The sequence below is a fragment of the Tasmannia lanceolata genome, unplaced genomic scaffold (assembly GCF_043159265.1).
Source record: "Tasmannia lanceolata isolate RefF3 unplaced genomic scaffold, GAP_Taslan_0.1 ptg000008l, whole genome shotgun sequence".
NCBI lineage: Eukaryota > Viridiplantae > Streptophyta > Magnoliopsida > Canellales > Winteraceae > Tasmannia > Tasmannia lanceolata.
In genome coordinates, this window is record NW_027518685.1 from 3,141,143 (window position 1) to 3,163,711 (window position 22,569).

The 22,569-nt window shown below is 38.0% G+C and overlaps 4 protein-coding genes across 10 annotated transcripts; all 4 read right to left on the reverse strand.

Annotated features, from left to right (window-relative positions):
• Positions 1-295: 295 nt before the first annotated feature.
• Positions 296-5,450, reverse strand: LOC143883949 (FBD-associated F-box protein At5g56370-like). Of its 2 annotated transcripts, none has more exons than XR_013252611.1 (2): positions 3,895-5,450; positions 296-750 (listed from the first exon to the last, which is right to left on the reverse strand). XR_013252611.1 is itself a non-coding variant. In XM_077387277.1 (2 exons), exon 2 carries the CDS (start codon positions 2,595-2,597, stop codon positions 1,566-1,568), a length of 1,032 nt encoding a protein of 343 aa, XP_077243392.1. In that variant the 5' UTR covers positions 2,598-2,683; positions 3,895-5,161; the 3' UTR covers positions 758-1,565. The 2 variants fall into 2 exon arrangements, 1 of the variants encoding a protein (XP_077243392.1); XM_077387277.1 differs by lacking the exon at positions 296-750 and adding an exon at positions 758-2,683 and having other exon boundaries at positions 3,895-5,161.
• A 312-nt stretch (positions 5,451-5,762) lies between these two features.
• Positions 5,763-7,812, reverse strand: LOC143882440 (uncharacterized). Its single transcript, XM_077385932.1, has 3 exons — positions 7,657-7,812; positions 6,428-6,595; positions 5,763-6,190 (listed from the first exon to the last, which is right to left on the reverse strand). The coding sequence occupies exons 1-3, from the start codon at positions 7,810-7,812 to the stop codon at positions 5,879-5,881; spliced, it is 636 nt and encodes a 211-aa protein (XP_077242047.1). The 3' UTR covers positions 5,763-5,878.
• A 237-nt stretch (positions 7,813-8,049) lies between these two features.
• On the reverse strand, positions 8,050-8,727 carry LOC143882441 (putative F-box/LRR-repeat protein At5g38386). Its single transcript, XM_077385933.1, has one exon. It carries the CDS (start codon positions 8,725-8,727, stop codon positions 8,050-8,052), a length of 678 nt encoding a protein of 225 aa, XP_077242048.1.
• On the reverse strand, positions 8,582-21,251 carry LOC143883950 (F-box/FBD/LRR-repeat protein At5g56420-like). Of its 6 annotated transcripts, none has more exons than XM_077387281.1 (5): positions 21,078-21,251; positions 19,395-20,524; positions 18,231-18,398; positions 13,064-13,256; positions 8,582-8,815 (listed from the first exon to the last, which is right to left on the reverse strand). In XM_077387281.1, exons 2-4 carry the CDS (start codon positions 20,448-20,450, stop codon positions 13,092-13,094), a joined length of 1,389 nt encoding a protein of 462 aa, XP_077243396.1. In that variant the 5' UTR covers positions 20,451-20,524; positions 21,078-21,251; the 3' UTR covers positions 8,582-8,815; positions 13,064-13,091. The 6 variants fall into 6 exon arrangements, 5 of the variants coding, with proteins under 5 accessions (XP_077243396.1, XP_077243398.1, XP_077243395.1 ...); XR_013252612.1 differs by lacking the exon at positions 8,582-8,815 and adding an exon at positions 16,643-17,102 and having other exon boundaries at positions 13,238-13,256; positions 21,078-21,248; XM_077387283.1 differs by lacking the exon at positions 13,064-13,256.
• Between the last annotated feature and the right edge of the window lie 1,318 nt (positions 21,252-22,569).

Sequence of the window (22,569 nt, forward strand, 5' to 3'; positions counted from 1 at the left end):
ATTCACAGCCATATTTTGATATCTTGTCTTCTAGTAATTAAAGAGTTTCCCAAATAGCTCTCACAACTTCCAAGTTATGAATTGCAATACTCATGCATATGAATTGTAATGCTCATTACAAGAAAGCTTATTTTTACCAGCGATCAAAACTGACTGTAAAAATCATAAGATCCGCCGGTAAAGGATTTACCGATGCCACATTTAATTAAATTAGTGTTAGTGAGATACGATAATGGTTCTAGTGAATATTGATATGCAAACTACAAGGAAATAGAAAGAAATAGAGAGCCAAACGTAAGCAAATGACGTATCAACTTAAATAGCATAAATTACATGATCGCAAACTATTTGAAAACAAACAATAGTTTTGCAACCCTCCTATAGTCCTCAAAGAAGACATAAGGTTGCATAAAAGAGTGCAGTTCTACAACAATATTGCAACATTAGAAGAGGCCCGCGGATAGGCTAGCAGCTGCTCCCTAATCTTTTGACTGTCTGAACGTGCTGTCGCTATCAGCTGCTCACTAAGATATTGGTTGGTATAAAGATGTTGATGCCTCATTGGGAGGGACGAGAATCAGTCTCTGCAAGAACCTTGCCTTGTTCAACAAAAATTTCAGAAAGTCAAGTTCATTCAGACTTCCCAGAAAGAGTTCGATGTGAACTTCCATGAGGTGATCCATCATATAATCTTCAAAAGGAAACTTCTCTGCTTCCCAACCATCTTCATTCTTCACCAATGCCATATACCTAGAGACGATCAGAACTCAAATTTTAATAGAAAAACTATTTCACTTTCCAAACTGGTAAGAGTTCGATCTGTAAATAGTTACAATAGCTGACAAAAGCCAGTTCTTACTCCTTACTGCATATAAAATGTCGCATTCATGCAATAGTTGTTCTTCTAAGGGGATTATAAAAACATATAAGAACTATGCGCCCTTCTTTTTTAGTCGTTGTTTATAGTATAATTAGAAACATGGTTGTCAATCACATTCGAGTCGGGGTTCTAGTTTCAATGAAGAATGGTGCAACAAAATTTACAGAAGTTTGGCTTTCTTTAAAAAATCAGAAAAAAAAAATTGAATAACATGATAAGAACGTGAAAAAGAAGAAAACCATGTTTTATTCATCAATATTGTGTTAACATAAATCCAGATCAATGTAATCTAAAGCCTTTTTCGTTTGAGGTTAAGATAACCAATCGTGAGCCACCACACCGATTATTGGACTCAAAATTAATGTAATTTGAATCCAATAATCGGTGTGGGGGCTCACAATCGGTTGTCAGAATCTCAAACAAACAGGGCCTTTGTAGCATCCACATAATCTATTAAAAGAGAGGGTTTTATTAATAATTTTCCATTAGGATGGTTTTCCCACCAAATAGGCCCTTAAGGGGACTCACCTTTTAACAGGTTCCGTTCAGTAACCCATTACATACAATCAAGAAATCTCACAGAACTAAAGGGAGTAGAAACTAGAGAGAGAAAAGAAAGAAGCATACCAGAATGCACCACCAGCAGAATTTTAGAACTTTTACATTGGAAAAGCCTCCAAGAATCTTACACAAACGATAGCCATGAATCAATAACTACATCACTTCTAAAGTCATCATCTCTCCACCATGGATAATCAGGGCCATCAAAATCAATGTCTACATTGAGTATGGAGGAACTGTAATCTAGGGAATAGTCTTGTGCCATCGAGGTCTGCATGTACTTGAACGATAAGAGAATCGGAGTTGAAATCATGATCTTGCATTCCTTCAAACCAACACACCCACTTATGGTCAAGCTCCTAAGTTTATGAGCAGAAACAAAGAGATTCTGGTGTTTATATAGTGTGCATTTTTCCATACTCAAAATTTCAAGGATAGGACAGCTAGAAATGAGCTTCTTCGTCGAGTTGTCATCTGAAAATGCAACCTCTACAAGATGCAAGGTTTTCAGCCCATGGAAACCCATCGTAGTAGGCATTTTTATAATGGACCATTTCAAATTCATTTTCAGCACTTCTAATGATTCACAAGTGAAGAGGGTATGAGGGAACCTAACAGGTTCTTCTAAAGAGATGCCCGCAAAATCCACATGGGGATCATAGGGTTCTACGTAGGGGTCGTAGGGTTCTTGGATACTAAAATCAAGCTCCCGAACATTACACATTATTGCAACACGAATCCATGTGTCAACACGAGATTTATATGAGTAATAAAAACATGAGAGACAAAATCTCTGTATTTTGGATGTGTCACAGAGCATAAACACTGTATCGACATATTCAATAAAACTAGCATTTGTATGTTTAGTCTCTGGAACTGGAAGAAAAGGAAATGCATCGTAGCCCAATGGGATATACACAGATGAATAAAATAGCTTATGGTCGAAGTCCAAACAATGGATAGAAGCCCATAAGTATCTCCATCTTTTGGACAAAATGCTGGTTTGAATGGCGTATTTTGTGGGAAGTAAAGAGAGAATGTTATGAAGGATTGTATCAGGTAAACCACTAATTTTGTCGCTAGTCTCACCCACAGTCCATGTGGTAGAAAAATTGTACTTCTTAGCACTAGACTCTAATAGCTTTCTTACTTCCATTTGGAGGAGGGTAAGAGCTAGTGATACATAGAGAAGGACACGCAGAGATCAGACCACTCTTGAACTCCAATCCTGATTGTGCTTTCCTAATAACAAAGGAAATCGTGTAAGTATCAAAAGAAGATGTAAAAAGAAAAAAGAAATCAATTTGTATGAAAGATACAAGGAAAACACCATCTCATGGCATAATCTGGATTATCAATTTTGGGTCTACGATATGGATGGGCAACCCCAACATAACAACAAAGTGATAATCCCAAAGACCCGATCAGGATGACTTAGGGTTAGTTCAATGTTTCTTATTGCTTTCTGTTTTCTTTCTTTCTTTCTTTTTTCCATTTTTTTACGATCCATTCGCAAGTTATTGATCAAATGACTAAGATTAATCCAATCAATGAGCCATTCGCCGAATTGATCATCCACATGATTTCTATCAAATCAATGCTCTAAAGTCTCAATCACTTAGCACATAAGCTTTTGGAGTAATTGGTTGTTTAATGGATCATCCACATGATTTCTAGCAAATCAATGCTCTTAAGTCTCAATCACTTAGCACATAAGCTTTTGGAGTAATTGGTTGTTTAACAGTTTATGACGAACCTATTTCGGATCGCAACGGATTTGATCTTCTCGGAGATCGGCCTCTTGACCCACTTCGAGGGAAGGGTCGTCCTCCTTTGTGCACAAGACAGTTTCTCGAAATAATTTTTCTTCACTAATTTGAAAAATGCCAAGTACATGTTATTTATAGAAAATCTCTACCATATAGCTAACCCTTATCCCTAAGAATCCTAGCCATAACAAACAACTAAGAAAGCAAATCCTAAAAGCAACAAATCTAAACAACTTTATTCCATCTACATGAGCACGTAACACAGTTCCATGGCTAAGATAGTGTATCAGTGCAGCACAAAGGAAATGTATAAATTGATAAAAACCAAATGAAGACCTATGTTTTTTTTCCCTATTTGTTGCTTCAGATCTCACACCACAAAACAAAGAGGAATGATACAATGATAACCATCCCATGTTAAAAGCACATGAGAAACTTCATCGAGTGCCTATCCAAATAACATCAGCATGATCAAGAGCCCTCATTCCTTTAAGCTCCAACAGGGCATCTACAAACAGAGAATAGATAAATTCGCCCCTTTTCATGAGGCCCTTTGATTGAAAGATATTAGTATTCCTAGACTGGGGAACCCTAAAACACAGATTTCTTGTGCTGAAGCAATTTATCCGGGAATAAAACCTAACCATACCATGCTCGTTTCCTAGAATGGAGTGAGAAGTTTACCTTCCTCTTCTCAGCGATATCAGTGGCCTTTTCCTCCTCTGTGAGCTAAGGGAGAGATATGAGAATATTATGACTCAGTAGAGGTCTTCAAAACAGAAATCCACTTGTTAGGTTTTCAAACTGACTCTCTAATACCCCCTCATCTGTCCTTAACTCCTTATGTAGAGGTTTTCAAAACGGAAATACCCTTATTCGGAATCGGAATCGGAATCATTGAGTTAATGATTGAGTCAACTCGGTTTCAGCTGGCGAATAAAATCTATATAGACTAGCCATATTTGGTAGCTTGGCGAATAAAATCTACATAGATATCTTTTAGGATGCCCCTGTCAAATACTTGGGTTTAGAAATGGCATGGAAATCCAGCGGGCCCAAATCATTGACTCTTTCGAGTCAACTCAGTTTTTAATCAGAAACCTTTCAACTTGCCTGAGTCTATCAAAACTTCATCAACTTGGTCAAGCATATGTTGAATCTTTTTCTAACCCCAAGAGGTGGTATTCTGATCCTGCCCCGGTCAGAGTGAAATTTTTATTGAAATTCTTTGATTTTTATTTTTTTTTATTTTAGTTTTTACCATTCTGTACTAATCAATATGGAGTTCATGAGTATGATATCTCTAGAAAGTATGACTGACGGAGTATGGTAATCTCCCACTACACTTGACCCACTAGATAATGGCGATCTTGATCGACAGAGAGACATGCCCGAGGGCCAGACGCCCTTTAGAACATTAAGGAGAGAGGTGAAGCAGTCAATCTCATCGTCCTTGAGGTTTCTACGGAATTGAATGTCCCAGACTCGCGTCCCGTGAGTATTATTGTGAATGGGGTGATCGGATATTTTTACTTGCTGATTAATTGCAATACGATAAATCCCCCGGAATTAGTTGCCGAGGTTTGAATCCCCTATCCAAAGATCTCTCCAGAAAACGCACCATGTCACCCATCCCCACCTTGAATCTGACCAGAGGTCAGAATAGATCCCAAGTGGAGTAGATGGATCGCCAAGCACCCGATCCCTTTCGTCTGAAAGGAGCACCACAGTCCCAATCACCGCATCGCCTCCGCGGCCCATATTTTTCACCGATAATAGAATGCCATAGTGCCTCCTCTTCGATCCCAAATCGCCATAGCCATTTCCCCATTAACGATTTGTTTCGTAATCTTATCTTTCCAATACCAAGACCCCCAAGCCGTTTTGATTTACTCACCTTTTCCCACTTCAATAGGCGTTTCAATCTCTTCTCCTCCCCTCCCCTCCCTTCCCTTCCAGAGAAAATCGTGTTGTAGTTTCTCAATGCACGCTGCAAGTTCGGCGGTATTTTAAATATAGACATATAATACACCGGCATATTTGCAAGTGCCACTTTGATAAGCGCGATTCATCTGCCAAAAGATATATATTTCTTCTTCCAAGTGGCGAGCTTCCTCTCTATACTTTCAATCACAGAATTCCACAAAGCAGTCTTAGGGGAGAGGTAAGCCTGGATATGTGATTGGGAAAGAATTCACAGCACATCCCAGAATCATAGTGTGTTCCTGCACAGCATTGGATTCCAAATTAATTCCGGCAATAATGCTCTTGGCGAAATTTATTTTGAGTCCAGATGCCATTTCGAACCAACGGAATAACCTCTTCAATTTCTGCATGTACAGGTGACCCTCCTTCAGAAACACCAAGGTGTCGTCTGCAAACTGTAAGTGCGTTATGGCCCCTAAAAACCATTAACTTTAGAAGGTTTTTTTTTTGGTAACTTTTCCAATTTCGTATAAAATAGCCAATGGATTAGCAAACTCATCTTGATAACAAATATATTTATTCATTTTTTAAGTGAAAATAAAAGGATATAAAAGAATAGGAGAATCTACTAGAATCAGGATACCAGAATTACCATAAAATGAGCATAAATGCTGATAAAATAAAAGTGCACTGCAATCACAAGTTCAAAACTCTCAAAACTTTCACACAAAGGTGAGGAGTTCTACAACAGTATTGCAACATTAGAAGAGGCCTGCGGATATGCTAACAGCTGCTCCCTATTCTTTTGATTGTCTGAACATGCTAGCAGCGGCTCACTAAGCTTTGAATGGTGTGAAGAGGTTGAGCCCTCATTGGGAGGTAAGAGAATCAGTCTCTGCAACAACCTTGCCTTGTTCAACAAAAATTTCAGAAACTCAACTTCATTCCAACTTCCCCTAAAGAGTTCGATCTGAACTTCCATGAGATGATCCATCTTATAAGTCTCAATAGGAAACTTCTCTGCTTCCCAACAATCTTTGTGAACAAAACATGCCTAGACATGATCAGAACTAAAATTAATAGATAAACTATATTGGTTCTCATGTCATTAAGAGTTCAATCTGTAAATGGTTGAGAAAGGCAATAGCTAAAAGGAATTGACCTTTTCTTACTTGGGACAGCCCCCTCTAGTGTATTTATGACTATTCATTTGCACGGCGGCTGTCCCAAGTAAGAAAAAGTAGAGAATATATCATATCCCTAGCTGAAATTGTAAGTAGATTGAGATTACCCCAAGATTATGTATGTGAAGAGATTCGAGGACAGGAAAGCTATGAAGCATGAAGGTTATCACTTTCATGCTGTCTTTGTCGAACAACGCCATCAGCTTCAAATACTTCAGATTATAAAATAATGGTGTAGGAAGACATTCTAGCAAATCTGGAACCTTGGAGAGAAACTTGCACATGAAAAAGGCAACGAATAGAAAATGCATGTCAAAAGGGTTTGATTGCTCATTTAACAAATTACAAAATATAAACCACAGTTGTATATTAACTAATCGAAGAAATATACCCAATGGAGCAATTTTTTCTCCACAATCATCATGCTAAAAGGAGGAATCAAACTATAAGCAGCAATCGACATTGCACATTCAATAGCCAAAATGCATATTGCTTAGATGGTTAGGATCATCTGGGCCATGGGGAATCCAAGAGTGGCCCACCATGTAGACAACTCAGATCGATCAAAAGGTGAAATAGTAAATACAGGCCTGGAGTGTTACACTTGCATGTTACAGCCTAGTGGTGCCCCATCATTTTTTTTTCAACCTCTTATTTACACAGAGCAAGCATCATGTCTAAAATATTGCGTCTACCATGAAACAAGCCAGTTCTTACTACTACAGCATATAAAATGCCGCATCAATGCCATAGCTGTTCTGACGAAGAGATTATAAACTATGAGCCCTTATCTTTCCAGCCATTCTTTTTAGTATAATTAGAAACATGGTTGTCAATTACACCCCAGAGGGGGTTCTATTTTCATTCTACAATGGTACATTTTTTACTTTCTGCCAGTTTTCTGTTTTGTTTTGGTAAAGGTGCAACAAAATTTACAGAAGTTCATTTTTTTTTTTAATTAGAAAATTTCGAATAACATGATAAGAACACGAGAAAAAGGTAAAGCAAAACATAAACTTATATTTTACAAAGCCTTCTAGTCATCAATAATGCGTTAACTTCAGTCTAGTATCAACATGATCTAAGTAGCATCCACATAAACTGTAAAAAGAGAAGGTTTCGCTAATTTTCCAATTGGGGACAGTTTTCCACCAAACAGGCCCATAAGGGCATTCAACTTTTAAGGACAACATGTTCCGTTCAGTAATCATAACGTACAATCAGGAAATCCCACAAAACAAAATGGAATTTATAAGTATGGTTGTAAATCTTTTCCACATATCTATTGGCGTAGGTATAAAGTAGAAACTAGAAAGAAAGAAGAAAGGAAGCATACCTGAATGCAACATCTGCATAATTTCAGAACTTTTACATTGGAAAGGCCTCTAAGAATCTTACACAGACGATAACCACAATCTTCATCAGAGCTAAAGTCATCATCTTCAAACCATGGACAAAAAAGGCTACAAAAACGGCTATTCAATGACTGCATTGACTACAGAGGAAAGGTTTTCTAGAGAATAGTCTTGTGCCATGGAGGTCCGGATGTACTTGAATGATAAGAGAAACGGAGCTGAAAGCATGATCTTGCATTTCTTCAAACCATAACATCTATTTATGGTCAAGCTCCTAAGCTTATGACCAGAAATATTGAGATTCTGTTGTCCATATAGTGTGCATCCTTCCATACTCAAACTTTCAAGGATCGGACAGCTAGAAATGAGCTCCTTCATCGAGTTGTCCTCTGAAAACGTAACACCTCTACAAGATCCAAGGTTTTGAGCCCACGGAAACTCATAGTAGCAGGCATGTTGAGAATAGACCATTTTAAATTCATTCTCAGCACCTCTAGTGATTCAGAAGTGAAGAGGATATGAGGAAAGCTAACAGGTTCTCCCGAAAAGATGCCAGGCAAAGTCTCAATGGAATGATAGGGGTCGTCTTGATGGATACAAAAATCAAGCTCCCGAACATTATGCATTACTGCAACGCGAATCCACGTGTTGACATAAGATTTATATGAGTAATAATAACACGAGAGACAAAATCTCTGTATGTTGGATGCATCACGGAGCATAAGCACTGTATCGACAAATTCACTAAAAGTAGCATTTGTAGCTGTAGTCGCTGGAAGAGAAGGAAATATATCGTCGCCCAATTGTAAATACAAGGGTGAATAAAATAGCTTATGGTCGAAGTCCAAACAAGGAATAGAAGTCCATAAATATCTCCATCTTTTGGACAAAAGGCTGGTGAGAACAGCATAGTGTGTCGGAAGGAAAGAGAGAATGTTACGAAGAATTGTGTCAGGTAAACCACTTATTAAGTCCCTAATCTCGCCTTCGGTCCATGTGGTAGAAGACTTGTACTTCTTAGCACTAGGCTCTAGTAGATATCTTCCTTCCATTTGGTGGAGGATGGAAGAGTTAATGATCCACGGAGAAGGGCAAGCAGAGATCAGACCTCTCATGAACTCCAATCTTGATTGTGATTTCCTAATAATAAAGGACATGATGTGAGCATCAAAAGGAAAAGTAATAAAGACAAAAGAAATCAATTCGTATAAAGGATTCAAGGAAAACACTCTTCATTCATTTGACAGAGTTCTTTTAAAATGGCATCCCTACCACACTCATGGCATGATAAAGATTGTTGATTTTGGGTCTATAATATGGATGGGCAACCCGAACATTACAACAATGCGGTAGTCCAACGACTCGATCAAGATGACTTTGGTTTAGTTCAATCTTTGTTGCTTCCTTTTTATTTTTCTTTCTCATATTTTTACGATCCATTTGCATGTCATCGATCAAATGACTGAGATAATCCAACGAATGAGACATTCGGCCTATGTCTCATCCACATGATTTCTCAGCAAATCAATGCCCTCAATCAAGAAACATGTTAGCTTTTGGAGTAATTGGTTGTTTAGCAGTTCCACAGCTAGGATTGAAACAGTAAATGTATAAATTGAGAAAAACCAAATGAAAACCTATCCTTTTTTTTTCCTCTATTTGTCAATTCACATCTCCCACCACAAAACAAAGAGGAATGAAACAATGATATCCTCCCCATGTTAAAAGCACATGAGAAACTTCATCCAAGGGCTACATGTTAAAGTACAAAAGATAAATAGCGCCTTTCTCCGACAGCTTAAGCTTTTGGAGAAGTTGGTAAGTTAACATGTTGTCAGAGCCAAAGGTCTCGAGTTCAAACCTCCCGGATAGCAAAATCCATGTAGTGGGACCACATGTGCCACGTGTTTGCCAAGTGGGTCACACGTGGGGGGGGGAGTGTTAAAGTATAAAAGATAAATAACACCTTTCTCCGACAGCTTAAGCTTTTGGAGAAGTTGGTAAGTTAACACTACAGGTAACATCGGCACGATCTGGAGCCCTTATGCGTAGATACCATGAAATCACTCCAATTGGACAAAACCCAACCATTCGATTAGAGGACTGAATGTGGACAGGTAATCAATTTTTTTCCCTTAATTGTCCACCTAAAGGCCAGATATTTCGGAGTGCTTTTCAGCCTATGGCGTCTACAAACAAGCCACAAAGTAGAAAATAGAGATATTCAAATATTATTCATCCAAGAGGCAAGGAATTGTCATGATCCCCTTTATTGAAGCAAAGAAATAAAGGGAGAGAGAATAATCTTCCATCCCCCGTAGACGAATGATATTAGTATTCTTACACTTGGAAACCCTAACACACAGATTTCTTTCTTGTACTGAAACTATTTATATTGGAATAGAACCCTAATCATAGCATGCTCGTTTCCTAAGATGTAGTAAAAAGATGATAAACAGAAATTTACCTTATATCTGACTGCTATCTGTGGCTTTTTCTTCCTCTTCAGTGATGGGGGTTAAGTTACAGTGCGGAAGAGAGAGTTAATAAGAATATGTTACGTGCCTAGACGGTCCCGCTGGGGAGGAATATATTTAGTAGTTAAGATATTTTAGGATGCTCTCTACACATGTGTAGGGCTGCAACTCGAGCCGGGTTTTACCCGACCCGCATCGACCCGACCCGAAAATAGCCTGGGTCGGGTTCAGGTTTCATGGGTTTCGGGTCGAGCCAGGTTCAGCATTCAAAAGCCCGCATGAATCTCGGGTAGAGCCGGGTTTGAAGGGGCTCGACCCAACCCGACCCGAGTTACATAAGTTATAGTATGTACATTTTTTTCTATTGTTAGTTAAAGGTTAAAGGGATAATTACATTTACACCCCCTCTAGTTTCTGACACATCCACTTCCACCCCTATAGTTTAAAACGTGACAAATACACCCTTGTAGTTTCAATTTGTTTAAGGTAGGCCCCCTCAACTGAAGGTTCGTCCATAGATTGAAGGGTTAGGATGATCCGATGGAGCTGATTTTTTGGGCACACCCTATCTATGTCAGGACCCATCAAATGAACGCTTTGGATCATCCAAACAATGTGGGCCCACATTATTTGGATGATTTTTTGGTAGTGTTTGGATTCAGGTAGGGGCCCACATTATTTGGATGATCCAAAGCGTTCATTTGATGGGTCCTGACATAGATATGGTGTGCCCAAAAAATCAGCTCCATCGGATCATCCTAACCCTTCAATCTATGGACGAACCTTCAGCTGAGGGGGCAAACCTTAAACAAATTGAAACTACAGGGGTGTATTTGTCACGTTTTAAACTATAGGGGTGGAAGTGGATGTGTCAGAAACTAGAGGGGGTGTAAATGTAATTATCCCAAAGTTAAAAGTGAAAACCCACGCACCCACTGTTACTGTATGTGAGTGTAATTTCTGCTTCTATTAGTTGAGTTGATTCAAGTGTTTGATTCAGCATTGTTTGATTGTAATTACAACATTGTTTGATTACAGCATTGTTTGATTCAAGTGTGATGTGAGTGTAATTACATCATTGTTTGATTCAAGTGTAATGTGAGTGTAATTTCTGCTTCTATGAGTTGAGTTGCCTTGCCAAACAAGAATTTTACTTAAAAATTTGCGTCAATGTGAAAAAACCCAACCCGACCCGAACCGACCCGAGATTTATCATGGGTAGGGCCGGGTTTGGGAATCGTGGGTTTTCCGAAAAAAAACCCGACCCGACCCCACCCGAGATATTTCTCGGGTAGGGTTGGGTTCTCCAAAACCCGACCCGCCCGACCCGAGTTGCAGCCCTACATATGTGAACCGTTTTCTCATATATATATATATATATATATATATATATATATATATATATATATATATATATACAGTAGTAAAAAAAGCGATGAAAATATAGAGGTTGGCTGGTAGACTACTATGAAAAAAAGAATCATAATTAAAATCTTCTTAAAAATTAAATTTTACATGGAAACAATAAATGAGGTGATGACCTTTCCTAGAAAGTAATCATCCTCAACAGTCACTAATATGGACTAAATTCAACCAAAGAAAATAGCGGAAAAAAGTAATTTATAAAATCAATGACCCTAAAATGGGCTCAATTTAACCAAAGAAATAAAAAAAAGTAGGAGTTTTGGCTAAAAACAGTAAACTACTATGCACTAAAAACAGTAACCTACTTTCCACATTTGATTTTAAATTTTAAAATGACAAATTTACCCTTTATATAAGAATTTTAGGAGTGGGATTATGATATTCCCACACCCATTATTTTTAGAGTTTTTATATGGTGTAAGCTTGCAGCTCAGTATTTTTCAAAAAGTATTGTATTAAACACCATAGGATGATCGAAACCATCCATTTGATAGGACACAATATAAATAGGTTGCACCCCACAAATCATTACCATAAGATGATCCTAGCCTTTCGATCTAAAAAGGAACTGGGTGTTATGGAAACCACTATAGAAAGGATGGTTAGGATCATCCTATGGAGGATCATTTGATGGTCCAGATGTAAATAGGTTGTGCCCCAAGAATTTTAGGGGTAGGATTATGATACTCCCAAACCCCCTTATTTTAGAGCTTTTATCTGGTGTAACCTTGCATAGTTCAGTATTTTTCAAAAAGTACTGTACGGCAAACCATATGATGATCCAAACCATCCATTTGATGGGCCACAACGGTTGTGCCCCAAAAATCATTTCCATAAGATGATCCCTTCCTTGAAAGTAATAATCCTCAACAGTCCCTAAGATGGACAAAATTAAAGCAAAGAAAACAAAGAAAAAGCAATTTGTAAAATCAATTTGTCCCTAAGTGGGCTAAATCTTAGGGACAAATTTAACCAAACGAACAAAAAAATTAATTTGTAAAAAATGACAAAGAAAAAAGAAAGAAAGTAATGGATCAAAGCATGAATAAATTTGCTATAATAATCGAATCCGGTGAACCAATATCTTTTTTGAGGCATTCCATCAAATCAGTGGCGTGCATCTAATAAATCCATACTAAAATGTATAATGACCAATCTGCACTTTTTTGTCAAAGAAGCAGATGCTAAAGCCTGAGCATTTTTCTTGATAGCCAAGAAGAAGCATCAACGACCCAACAAACTTATAAAATGCAAGCAAATCCATAACTGGACTTTGTATAAGTGGTTCATAATCCATGGATCTCTTTGTTATACACAGAGCAAAGATAAAAGCAGCAGAGATAAATCCACACAGGTGAAATTAAAATGTCTATACTCAAAACACAACTGAAATGTAAAATCAAATCCACAAAATAGAAATATAAATAATTCACATATTAATCCAAAAACTCATAAAAGAAGAAAGTGCATAGAAAATAGTACCGACCAAATTTTAGTTGGCTAGATGGGTAAGATCAATAAAACCAGAGTAGCATCAGTACTACAACTCGAATCAGTCCTGATGCTCTCATCCTCCAAGAAATTGCTTGCCATAAGTGCCAGGTCAATAGATTTTTGGAAATTACAATTATGAGTGATAGCACAACCAAAACGTCTCTTCGCAGGAAATGGAGAAGAAGCTGATAATATATGGTTATCCGTTGCAAAGAAGAACAAAGGCAAGAAATTAGTTAGATAGACGACTTGAAATCCCTCCACAAGCCAAGCAAATAAATGATTAATCTCTAAACTAGTCACAAAAAAGTGAAAAAATTTAATGCTAAACAAAAAAAAACCTATTGAGCAAGACAGAGAGCTCGTAAATTGAACAGAGAAAAGAAAAAAGAATATAGCATAGTATCTTTCATTCATCAAGGAAGTAAATGAATGAAAGGAAAACATGATTTCTATTTTCTAAACCCTTTACATGGTTTAGAAGTCATCCTCAAAGCTCAAGTATTGGCCATGATCTCTTGGCCAGTATATATTGGTTTCTTCTCTCAAAACTCTAATAGCGATGAATATCGATGTGTCTAAAAAAATAGGGAAAACAGTTTGGCTTTCCTCTTCTGGCTGAAAGTAAGGACAGTGGGGATATTAGGGTTCTTGGGGACAGATGGAAGAGAGAAAAGGACATGTGTTGGGTTAAGCACAGAAGTTGCTGAGGAGAAAATATCTCTGACTTTCCAGAAAGAGAGAAACGGAGGACACATATTAAAGAGAGTAGAGGTACGATTTTACCCTTCTATATAGCCATCGAGAGAGGAGAAATCAAGGCCTCTTTCTTGTCTTGTGTTACTAGAGACAAAAAAATGAAAAATATCTTTAGAATGACTTGACACGTTGAATAGAAAAGGAAAATATCTCTGCAACAACCTTGATGTGTTAAATTACATACATTCATTATTTTTCTCCTTTCAGGATAAGGCTACTGAAAGGGCAAAACTACCCCCACGAAATGGCTGGATAGATACACGGGAAGAGCCTTAAAACGGTAAAAATCAACCACCTTAACGTGTTAAATGCACAGAGTTTTCAAATAAATGAAAAAATTCATCATTTTCTCTTCTGCTATATATATATATATATATATATATATATATATATATATATATATAAATATAAGAAAACGGTTCCTACACACTAGCTTAAAATACAGTGGGGGCCACATTATTTGGGTGATCCAAACCATTCATTTTTAAGGCCCTCACATAGATAGGGTGTCCACAAAAAATCAGATCCATAGGATCATCCTAACCATTGGAACTGTGGAGGCAAAAAATGGACTAATTTGTGAAGGTTTAAAGACATCCATTTTACCTCCACAAATCGTAGGGTTGGGATGATCCTATGGATCTAATTTTTTGTAGACACCCTATCTATGTGAGGGCCTTTAAAATGGATGGCTTGGATCACCCAAACAATGTGGGCCCCCACTGTATTTTAAGCTAGTGTGTAGAGAACTCTCTACACATACGTGTATGAACCGTTTTCTCATACACATATGTGTAGAGAGTTCTCTACACACTAGCTTAAAATACAGTGGGGCCTCACATTGTTTGGGTGATCCAAGCCATCCATTTTTAAGGCCCTCACATAGATAGGGTGTCTACAAAAAATCAGATCCATAGGATCATCCCAACCCTACGATTTGTGGAGGTAAAATGGATGTCTTTAAACCTTCACAAATTAGTCCATTTTTTGCCTCCACAGTTCGAATGGTTAGGATGATCCTATGGATCTGATTTTCTGTGGACACCCTATCTATGTGAGGGCCTTTAAAATGGATGGCTTGGATCACCCAAACAATGTGGGCCCCCACACATGTGTAGAGAGTTCTCTACTCACTAGCTTAAAATACAGTGGGGGCCCACATTGTTTGGGTGATCCAAGCCATCCATTTTAAAGGCCCTCACATAGATAGGGTGTCCGCAGAAAATCAGATCCATAGGATCATCCCAACCCTACGATTTGTGGAGGTAAAATGGATGTCTTTAAACCTTCACAAATTAGTCCATTTTTTGCCTCCACAGTTCGAATGGTTAGGATGATCCTATGGATCTGATTTTTTGTGGACACCCTATCTATGTGAGGGCCTTAAAAATGAATGGTTTGGATCACCCAAATAATGTGGCCCCCACTGTATTTTAAGCTAGTGTGTAGATAACTCACATATGTGTAGGAACCGTTTTCTCATATATATATATATATATATATATATATATATATATATATGAGGAAAGTGAAGCTACACCACTGGCTTAAAATACAATGGGCCCACATTGTTTTGGTGATCCAAACCATTCATTTGATTGGCCCTCACATAGATAGGGTGTCCACCAAAAATCAGCTCCATAGGATCATCCCAACCCTTCAAACTGTGGAGGCAAAAATGGACAAATTTGTGAAGGTTTTTACACGTTCATTTTTTCCTCCACAAATCGTAGGGTTGGGATGATCCTATGGAGCTGATTTTTGGTGGACACCCTATCTATGTGAGGGCCAATCAAATGAATTCTTTGGATCACCAAAACAATGTGGGCCCATTGTATTTTAAGCCGGCGGTGTAGCTAAGTGGTAGTGTAGCTTCACTTTCCTCTCTCTCTCTCTCTCTCTCTCTCTCTATATATATATATATATATATATATATATATATAGAGAGAGAGAGAGAGAGAGAGTTAAGTGAAGGTACACATACGTGTAGCTAACTTAGCTACACCAACGGCTAAAAATACAGTGGGCCCACATTGTTTGGGTGATCCAAACCATTCATTTGATAGACCCTCACATTGATAGGGTGTGCCCAAAAAATCAGCTCCATAGGATCATCCCCACCCTTCAAACTGTGGAGGCAAAAATGGACAGATTTGTGAAGGGGGCCCACATTGTTTGGGTGATCCAAGCCATCCATTTTAAAGGCCCTCACATAGATAGGGTGTCAACAAAAAATCAAATCCATAGGATCATCCCAACCCTACGATTTGGGGAGGTAAAATGGATGTCTTTAAACCTTCACAAATTAGTCCATTTTTTGCTTCCACAGTTCGAATGGTTAGGATGATCCTATGGATCTGATTTTTTATGGACACCCTATCTATGTAAGGGCCTTAAAAATGAATGGTTTGGATCACCCAAATAATGTGGCCCCCACTGTATTTTAAGCTAGTGTGTAGATAACTTATCTACACATGTGTAGGAACCGTTTTCTCATATGTACATATGTAGGAACCGTTTTCTCTATATGAGAAAACAAAAATATATATTCACTTTTTTGCCCTCCCTCCCTCACCTATAAAAAACAAAAATCTTTACCAAAGGTTTTTTTGGTAATTTTTCCAATCTCCTATAAAATAACCAATGGATTATCCAACTCATTTTGATAAAAAAAAATGTGTTTATTCATTTTTATAATGGATATCAAAGATTAGGCGAAGCAACAGCAATCACTAACAGAATTGCCATAAAATGAGCAGAAATTCTGATATAAAAAAAGCTCCACTAGCATCACAAGTTCAAAATACTCAACTTTCATAGAAAGATTCCGAGTTCTACAACAATATTGCAACATTAAAAGAGGCTGGCGGATATGCTAGCAACTGCTAACTAAGCCTTGCACTGCCAGCACAAGTTCAAAGCACTCAACATTCATAGAAGGGTGCGGAGATCTACAACAGTATTGCAACATTAGAAGAGGCCCGTGGATATGATAACAGCTGCTCCATAATCTTTTGATTGTTTGAACATGCTGTCATTGCTAGCAGCTGTTCTCTAACCTTTGGATGGTATGAAGATGTCGAAGCCTCACTGGGAGGTAAGAGAATCAGTCTCTGCAAGAACCTTCCCTTGTTCAACAAAAATTTCAGAAGCTCAAGTTCATTCCGACTTCCCATAAAGAGTTCGATCTGAACTTCCATGAGGTGATCCATCATACAATTCTCCAAAGGAAACTTCTCTGCTTCCCAACAATCTTCGTGAACAAAAAAAGCCTGGAGACGATCAGAACTCAAATTAATTTATAAACTATATCAGTTTTCATACCGTCGAGAGTTCTATCTGTAAATGGTTACTGTTAGGTGGAAACTGCACCTCCAGTAAGAATTGGACATGTGGCGGTTAGCCTATTTAGGAAACTGAACTTGCCGTTATGAAACAATGGCAAGTAAGCCATGTCGCCGATTCTCCAAACATAGCAACCCCGGGTGATTAGGAAAGTCCCCTAGGAGGGAAATCTATCCTCGCACAGCAACCTTCCTATACTTTCAGGATTTAAAATAAGTATCCGAGTCCCATGAGGAAACTCGGAAGATGTCCAAGATAAACATGGAAACCGACTTCTTAGGAAGACCGGCCAATGGGAAAGTCTCTGAGAATGGCAAGCTTCCTAAGCAGCCAATGACTCCAAACTCAATAAATAGACCCCCTATACGCATCTTCAATCACACACCACTCCCAAGCATTGTTATTTTGCTCCTCTACTGTTTGATTTCCTGCTCATGTGCCGATTTCTGACTTGAGCGTCAGAGTGGTCTCCCAGAGTCCAAACTACGGGACCCCTAACGCGTGTTCTTTGAGTGCAGGACAAGCAAGGATCAAGCCTCTATCAAAGCCGTTATCCGCGAAGCAGATTTCAGCACCAACAGTTACACTAAAGGCAATAGATAAAAAGGAAGTGACCTTTTCTTACTTGGGACAGACCCCCCTCTAGTGTATTTATGACCATGGTTTCAAATTTCGGTTTCGGAATGCGTTTCGTTCCTCACCGAAATCAAATAAAATAATATTTTATCTCGTACAAAATTTCGAACAAAATTACCGAAATTTTTGAAAAATGTTAAATAAAGAATAAAATCCAGATTTTTTTGAAGATTTTCCTTGAATTTCGGACCAAAATTTCAGGGAAAATGAAATTTCGACCGAAATTTCTTCGGTCAAAATTTTGTAACGTTTCGAGTTTACCCAATTTCGGTTTCGGGGTTGACCGAAACCCGAAATTTTGGTCCGAAGTTTAAAGCCTTGTTTATGACTATTCTTTTTACACTAGAGGGGGCTGTCCCAAGTAAGAAAAATGGGTGAATATATCACCTAGCTGAAATTGTAAGCAGATACTGAATTACCTCAAGATTATGTATATGAAGAGATTCGAGGACAGGAAAGCTACGAAGCAAGCGGGTAATCACTTTAATGTTGTCTTTGTCGAACCATGTCATCAGCTTCAAATACTTCAGATTATTAAATAATGGTATAGGAAGGCATTCTAGCAAATCTGGAACCTGGAAGAGAATCTTGCACATGAAAAGGCAACAAAAAGAAAATGCACGTTAAAAAGGGCTTGATTGTTCATTTAACAAATTACAAAATATAAACTACAGTTGTGTATTAACTAATCAAAGAAATGTACCCAGTGGAGCATTTTTTCTACTGAATCATCATGGTAAAATGAGGAATCAAACTATAAGCAGCAATAGACATTCCTCATTCAATAGCCAAAACACCCACTGCTTAGATGGTTAGGAACTTAGGATCATCTGGGCCATGGGGAATCCAAGAGTGGCCCACCAAGTAGACAACTCGGATGGATAAAGGTGAAATAGTGATACTTGCATGTCACACCACCCTGTGGTGTAACCTGTCATTTTGTTTCAAAGTCTTATTTACAGAGAGCATGCATCATGTCTAAAATATTGCATCTACCATGATGCAAGCCAGTTCTCCCTCCTTAAACCATATAATAAAACGCCACATCAATGCCATAGCTGTTCTGGCAAGAGGATTATAAACTATGTGCCCTTATGTTTATTTAGCCATTGTTTTTAGTAAAATTAGAAACATGGTTGTCAATTACACTCCAGTGGGTGATTCTGCTTCCATTCAAGAAAGGGAAATTTTCAACGTTCTGCAGTTTTGTGTTTTGTTTTGGTAAAGGTGCAAAATAATTTACAGAAGTTCAAATTTTTTAAAACTCAGAAAAATTTTGAATAAAAAGATAAGAATATGAGAAAAAGCTAAAGCAAACCATAAACTCAAATTTTACAAAGCCTTTTATTCATCAATCTTGTGTTGACATCAGTCTAGAATCAACATGAACTAAGTAGCATCCACACAATCGATAAAAAGGAGAGGGTTTTGCTAATTTTCCAATTGGGGATAGTTTTTCCACCAAATAGGCCCTTAAGAATGTTCACCTTTTCAAGGACAACATGTTCCATTCAGTAAGCATAACGTACAATCAAGAAATCCAACAGAACCAAAGAGTGATTGATAAGAAGAAAGGAACATACCTGAATGCACCAGGCGCATAATTTTAAAACTTTTACATTGGAAAGGCCTCTAAGAATCTTACACAAATGATAACCAGCATCTTCATCAAAGTTAAAGTCATCATCTTCAAACCATGAAGGGCCAATAAAATCAATGTCTGCATTGACCACAGAGGAAAGGTTTTCTAGAGAACAGTCTTGTGCCATGGAGGTCCGCATGTACTTGAATGATAAGAGAACCGGCGCTGAAAGCACGATCTTGCATTTCATCAAACCATAACATCCATTTATGTTCAAGCTCCTAAGTTTATGACCATAAATATTGAGATTCTGGTGTCCATATAGTGTGCATCCTTCCATACTCAAACTTTCAAGGATCGGACAGCTAGAAATGAGCTCCGTCATCCAGTTATCCTCTGAAAACGCAACCTCTACAAGATCCAAGGTTTTGAGCGCACGGAAACTCATAGTAGCAGGCATTTTGAGAATAGACCATTTTAAATTCATTTTCAGCACCTCTAAGGATTCACAAGTGAAGAGGGTATGAGGGAACATAACTGGTTCCTCCGAAGAGAAGCCAGGCAAAGACACATAGGGATCATAGTCTTCTTCTCGATCGATACAAAAATCAAGCTCCCGAACATTATGCATCATTGCAACACGAATCCACGTGTTGACGTGAGATTTATATGAGTAATAAAAACAGGAGAGACAAAATCTCTGTATGTTGGATGCGTCATGGAGCATAAGCACCGTATCAACAAATTCAATAAAAGTATCATTTGTAGCTGTAGTCGCTAGAAGAGAAGGAAATATATAGTCGCCCAATTGTAAATACAAGGGTGAATAAAATAGCTTATGGTCAAAGTCCAAACAAGAAATAGAAGTCCATAAGTATCTCCATCTTTTGGACAAAAAGCTGGTGAGAACGGCATAGTCTGTCGGAAGGAAAGAGAGAATGTTATGAAGAATCGTGTCAGGTAAACCACTAATTATATCGTTAATCTCGCGTGCAGTCGATGCATTAGAAGACTTGTACTTCTTAGCACTAGGCTCTAGTACATTTCTTACTTCCATTTGGTGGAGGATGGAAGAGTTAGTGATGCACAGAGAACAGACCTCTCTTGAACTCCAATCTTGATTGTGATTTCCTAATAATAAAGGAAGTCATGTGAGCATCAAAAGGAAATGTAAAAAGACAAAAGAAATCAATTAGTATAAAAAAATACAAGGAAATCACTACAACGCTTCACTCATTTCACAGACTTCTTTTAAATTGCCATTCCTACCATACTATCATGGCATGATCAAGATTGTTGATTTTGGGTCTAAAATATGAAGATGCAACCCGAACATTACAACAATGTGGAAATCACAACGCCTCGATTAAGACGACTTTGGTTTAGTTCAATGTTTGTTTTTGCAAGACATTGATCAAATGGCTGAGATAATCCAATCAACGAGACATTCGGCCTACGAATGATATTACTATTCAAATACTATTCATCCAAGAACTGCCCTTGATTGAAGCAACCGAACCAAGGGGCAAAGAATAATCCCCTCCCCACTAGACAAATGAATATTACTATTCTCATGAAACCCTAACACCCAGATTTCTTGGGCTAATCTAGGAATAGAACCCTAATCAAAACATGCTCGTTTCCTATTATGGAGTGAGATGAAGATAGAGAGAGACAAGTTTACCTTTAGCGGCCTTTTTCTCTTCTGTGTGCTGAGGAACAGAGAGAGGTTTTCAAAGCGCAAATGCCCTAAATCCTAATAGAGAGTATAGAGGGTTTTCAAAACGGAAATGCCCTTATTGGGTTTTCAAGACCGACTCTAAAACCCATCATCATTCTTATGTGGAGAGGTTTTCACTTTTCATAACGGAAATGCCCTTGATTCAGGAATCGGAATCGATATTCAACCATTGAGTCTCATTGATCGAGTCAACTCGGTTTTAATTCTATCGAGTTAATAAAAACCCTTCAGACTTGCCCGAGTCAATCAAAACTTCTTCAACCAGGCCAAGTCTAAAGATAACTCGTTGAGTCAATCATTGATTCCAGCATTTTGTTTAAAAAACTTAGGGGCCCGTTTGGATCCCGAGAAGATTTTTATTTGCATTTCTCACATTTGTAGCCCTTTTTGTGTTGTGATTTGGATCCGGATCAAATCCTTACATTTCCAAATCAGCAAGTGATAGTGAAAAAAATCAGATTTCCAAATATGCTATGGAAATAACTAATTGGAAATCCATAGATTTGATAGTTTCCTTTACACTCTTTGCTCCTCAACCTCTCCCCTCTAGTAGGAAGGTCCCCCCTTCCCTCTCTCCCTCCCTCAACATGAGCAGGCGGATTTATTCGTTTTGTATTCAAAACTCAATTCCAAATCCAAATACAATATATGAGGTATCTAAACGGGCCCTAATGGAATCAGCGTAAGAATTGACTTTAGGGAGGAATCTAAAGGGGGAAATGCTGTAATCTATTTCCTACCCAAACAGGTACTATTTTTATTCTGCCCAGGTCAGAATGAAATTTGTATTGAATTAAATTTTATTTTTAATTCTTCAAATATGAACTGATTCACGACTCCCTCAATCCAAATATAGGCTACTGATATTGGCACTACCATGTTTTAATAATTGCACAAAGCTCGCCTTGTCTTTTATTTATTAATTGTTTACAGGAGCATTTCGCGAACCAAATAGTAGCTTTTGACAGGCGTTTAACTGAAAAAAAATCAAGATGAGATAGTGCAATTATTAAAACATTGTTGTGCAAATATCCGTTGCCCAAAAATAGCATCTTTTCAATTGTGTGAATTGCAATTTTTGATAATATGAAATCTACAGTAATAGATTTGGTAGCTAATCAAAACAGTTTTGATGACTTTTGCCCGCCAGTTATCAAACACATGGTGGTGCCAATATCAATGCCCTTAACCTTCGGCTTGAGATAATCAAAAGCTGAACAGATGGAGGTCGAGGTACTGATGGGGAGACTTCCCTCATCCATAAAGAGAATCTACAGAATTTTGATTCTTTCTATGCTGCTCCTCCGCATTAGAAAAATATACTTCACCAATGTTTATATTGATCTCCATGTCATAGAAGATTAGAAGACCTCCAATAAGAGGCCATTGTCCATAAGCCCTCCAATCAAGATCCAACAGACGACAAGCCATCTGT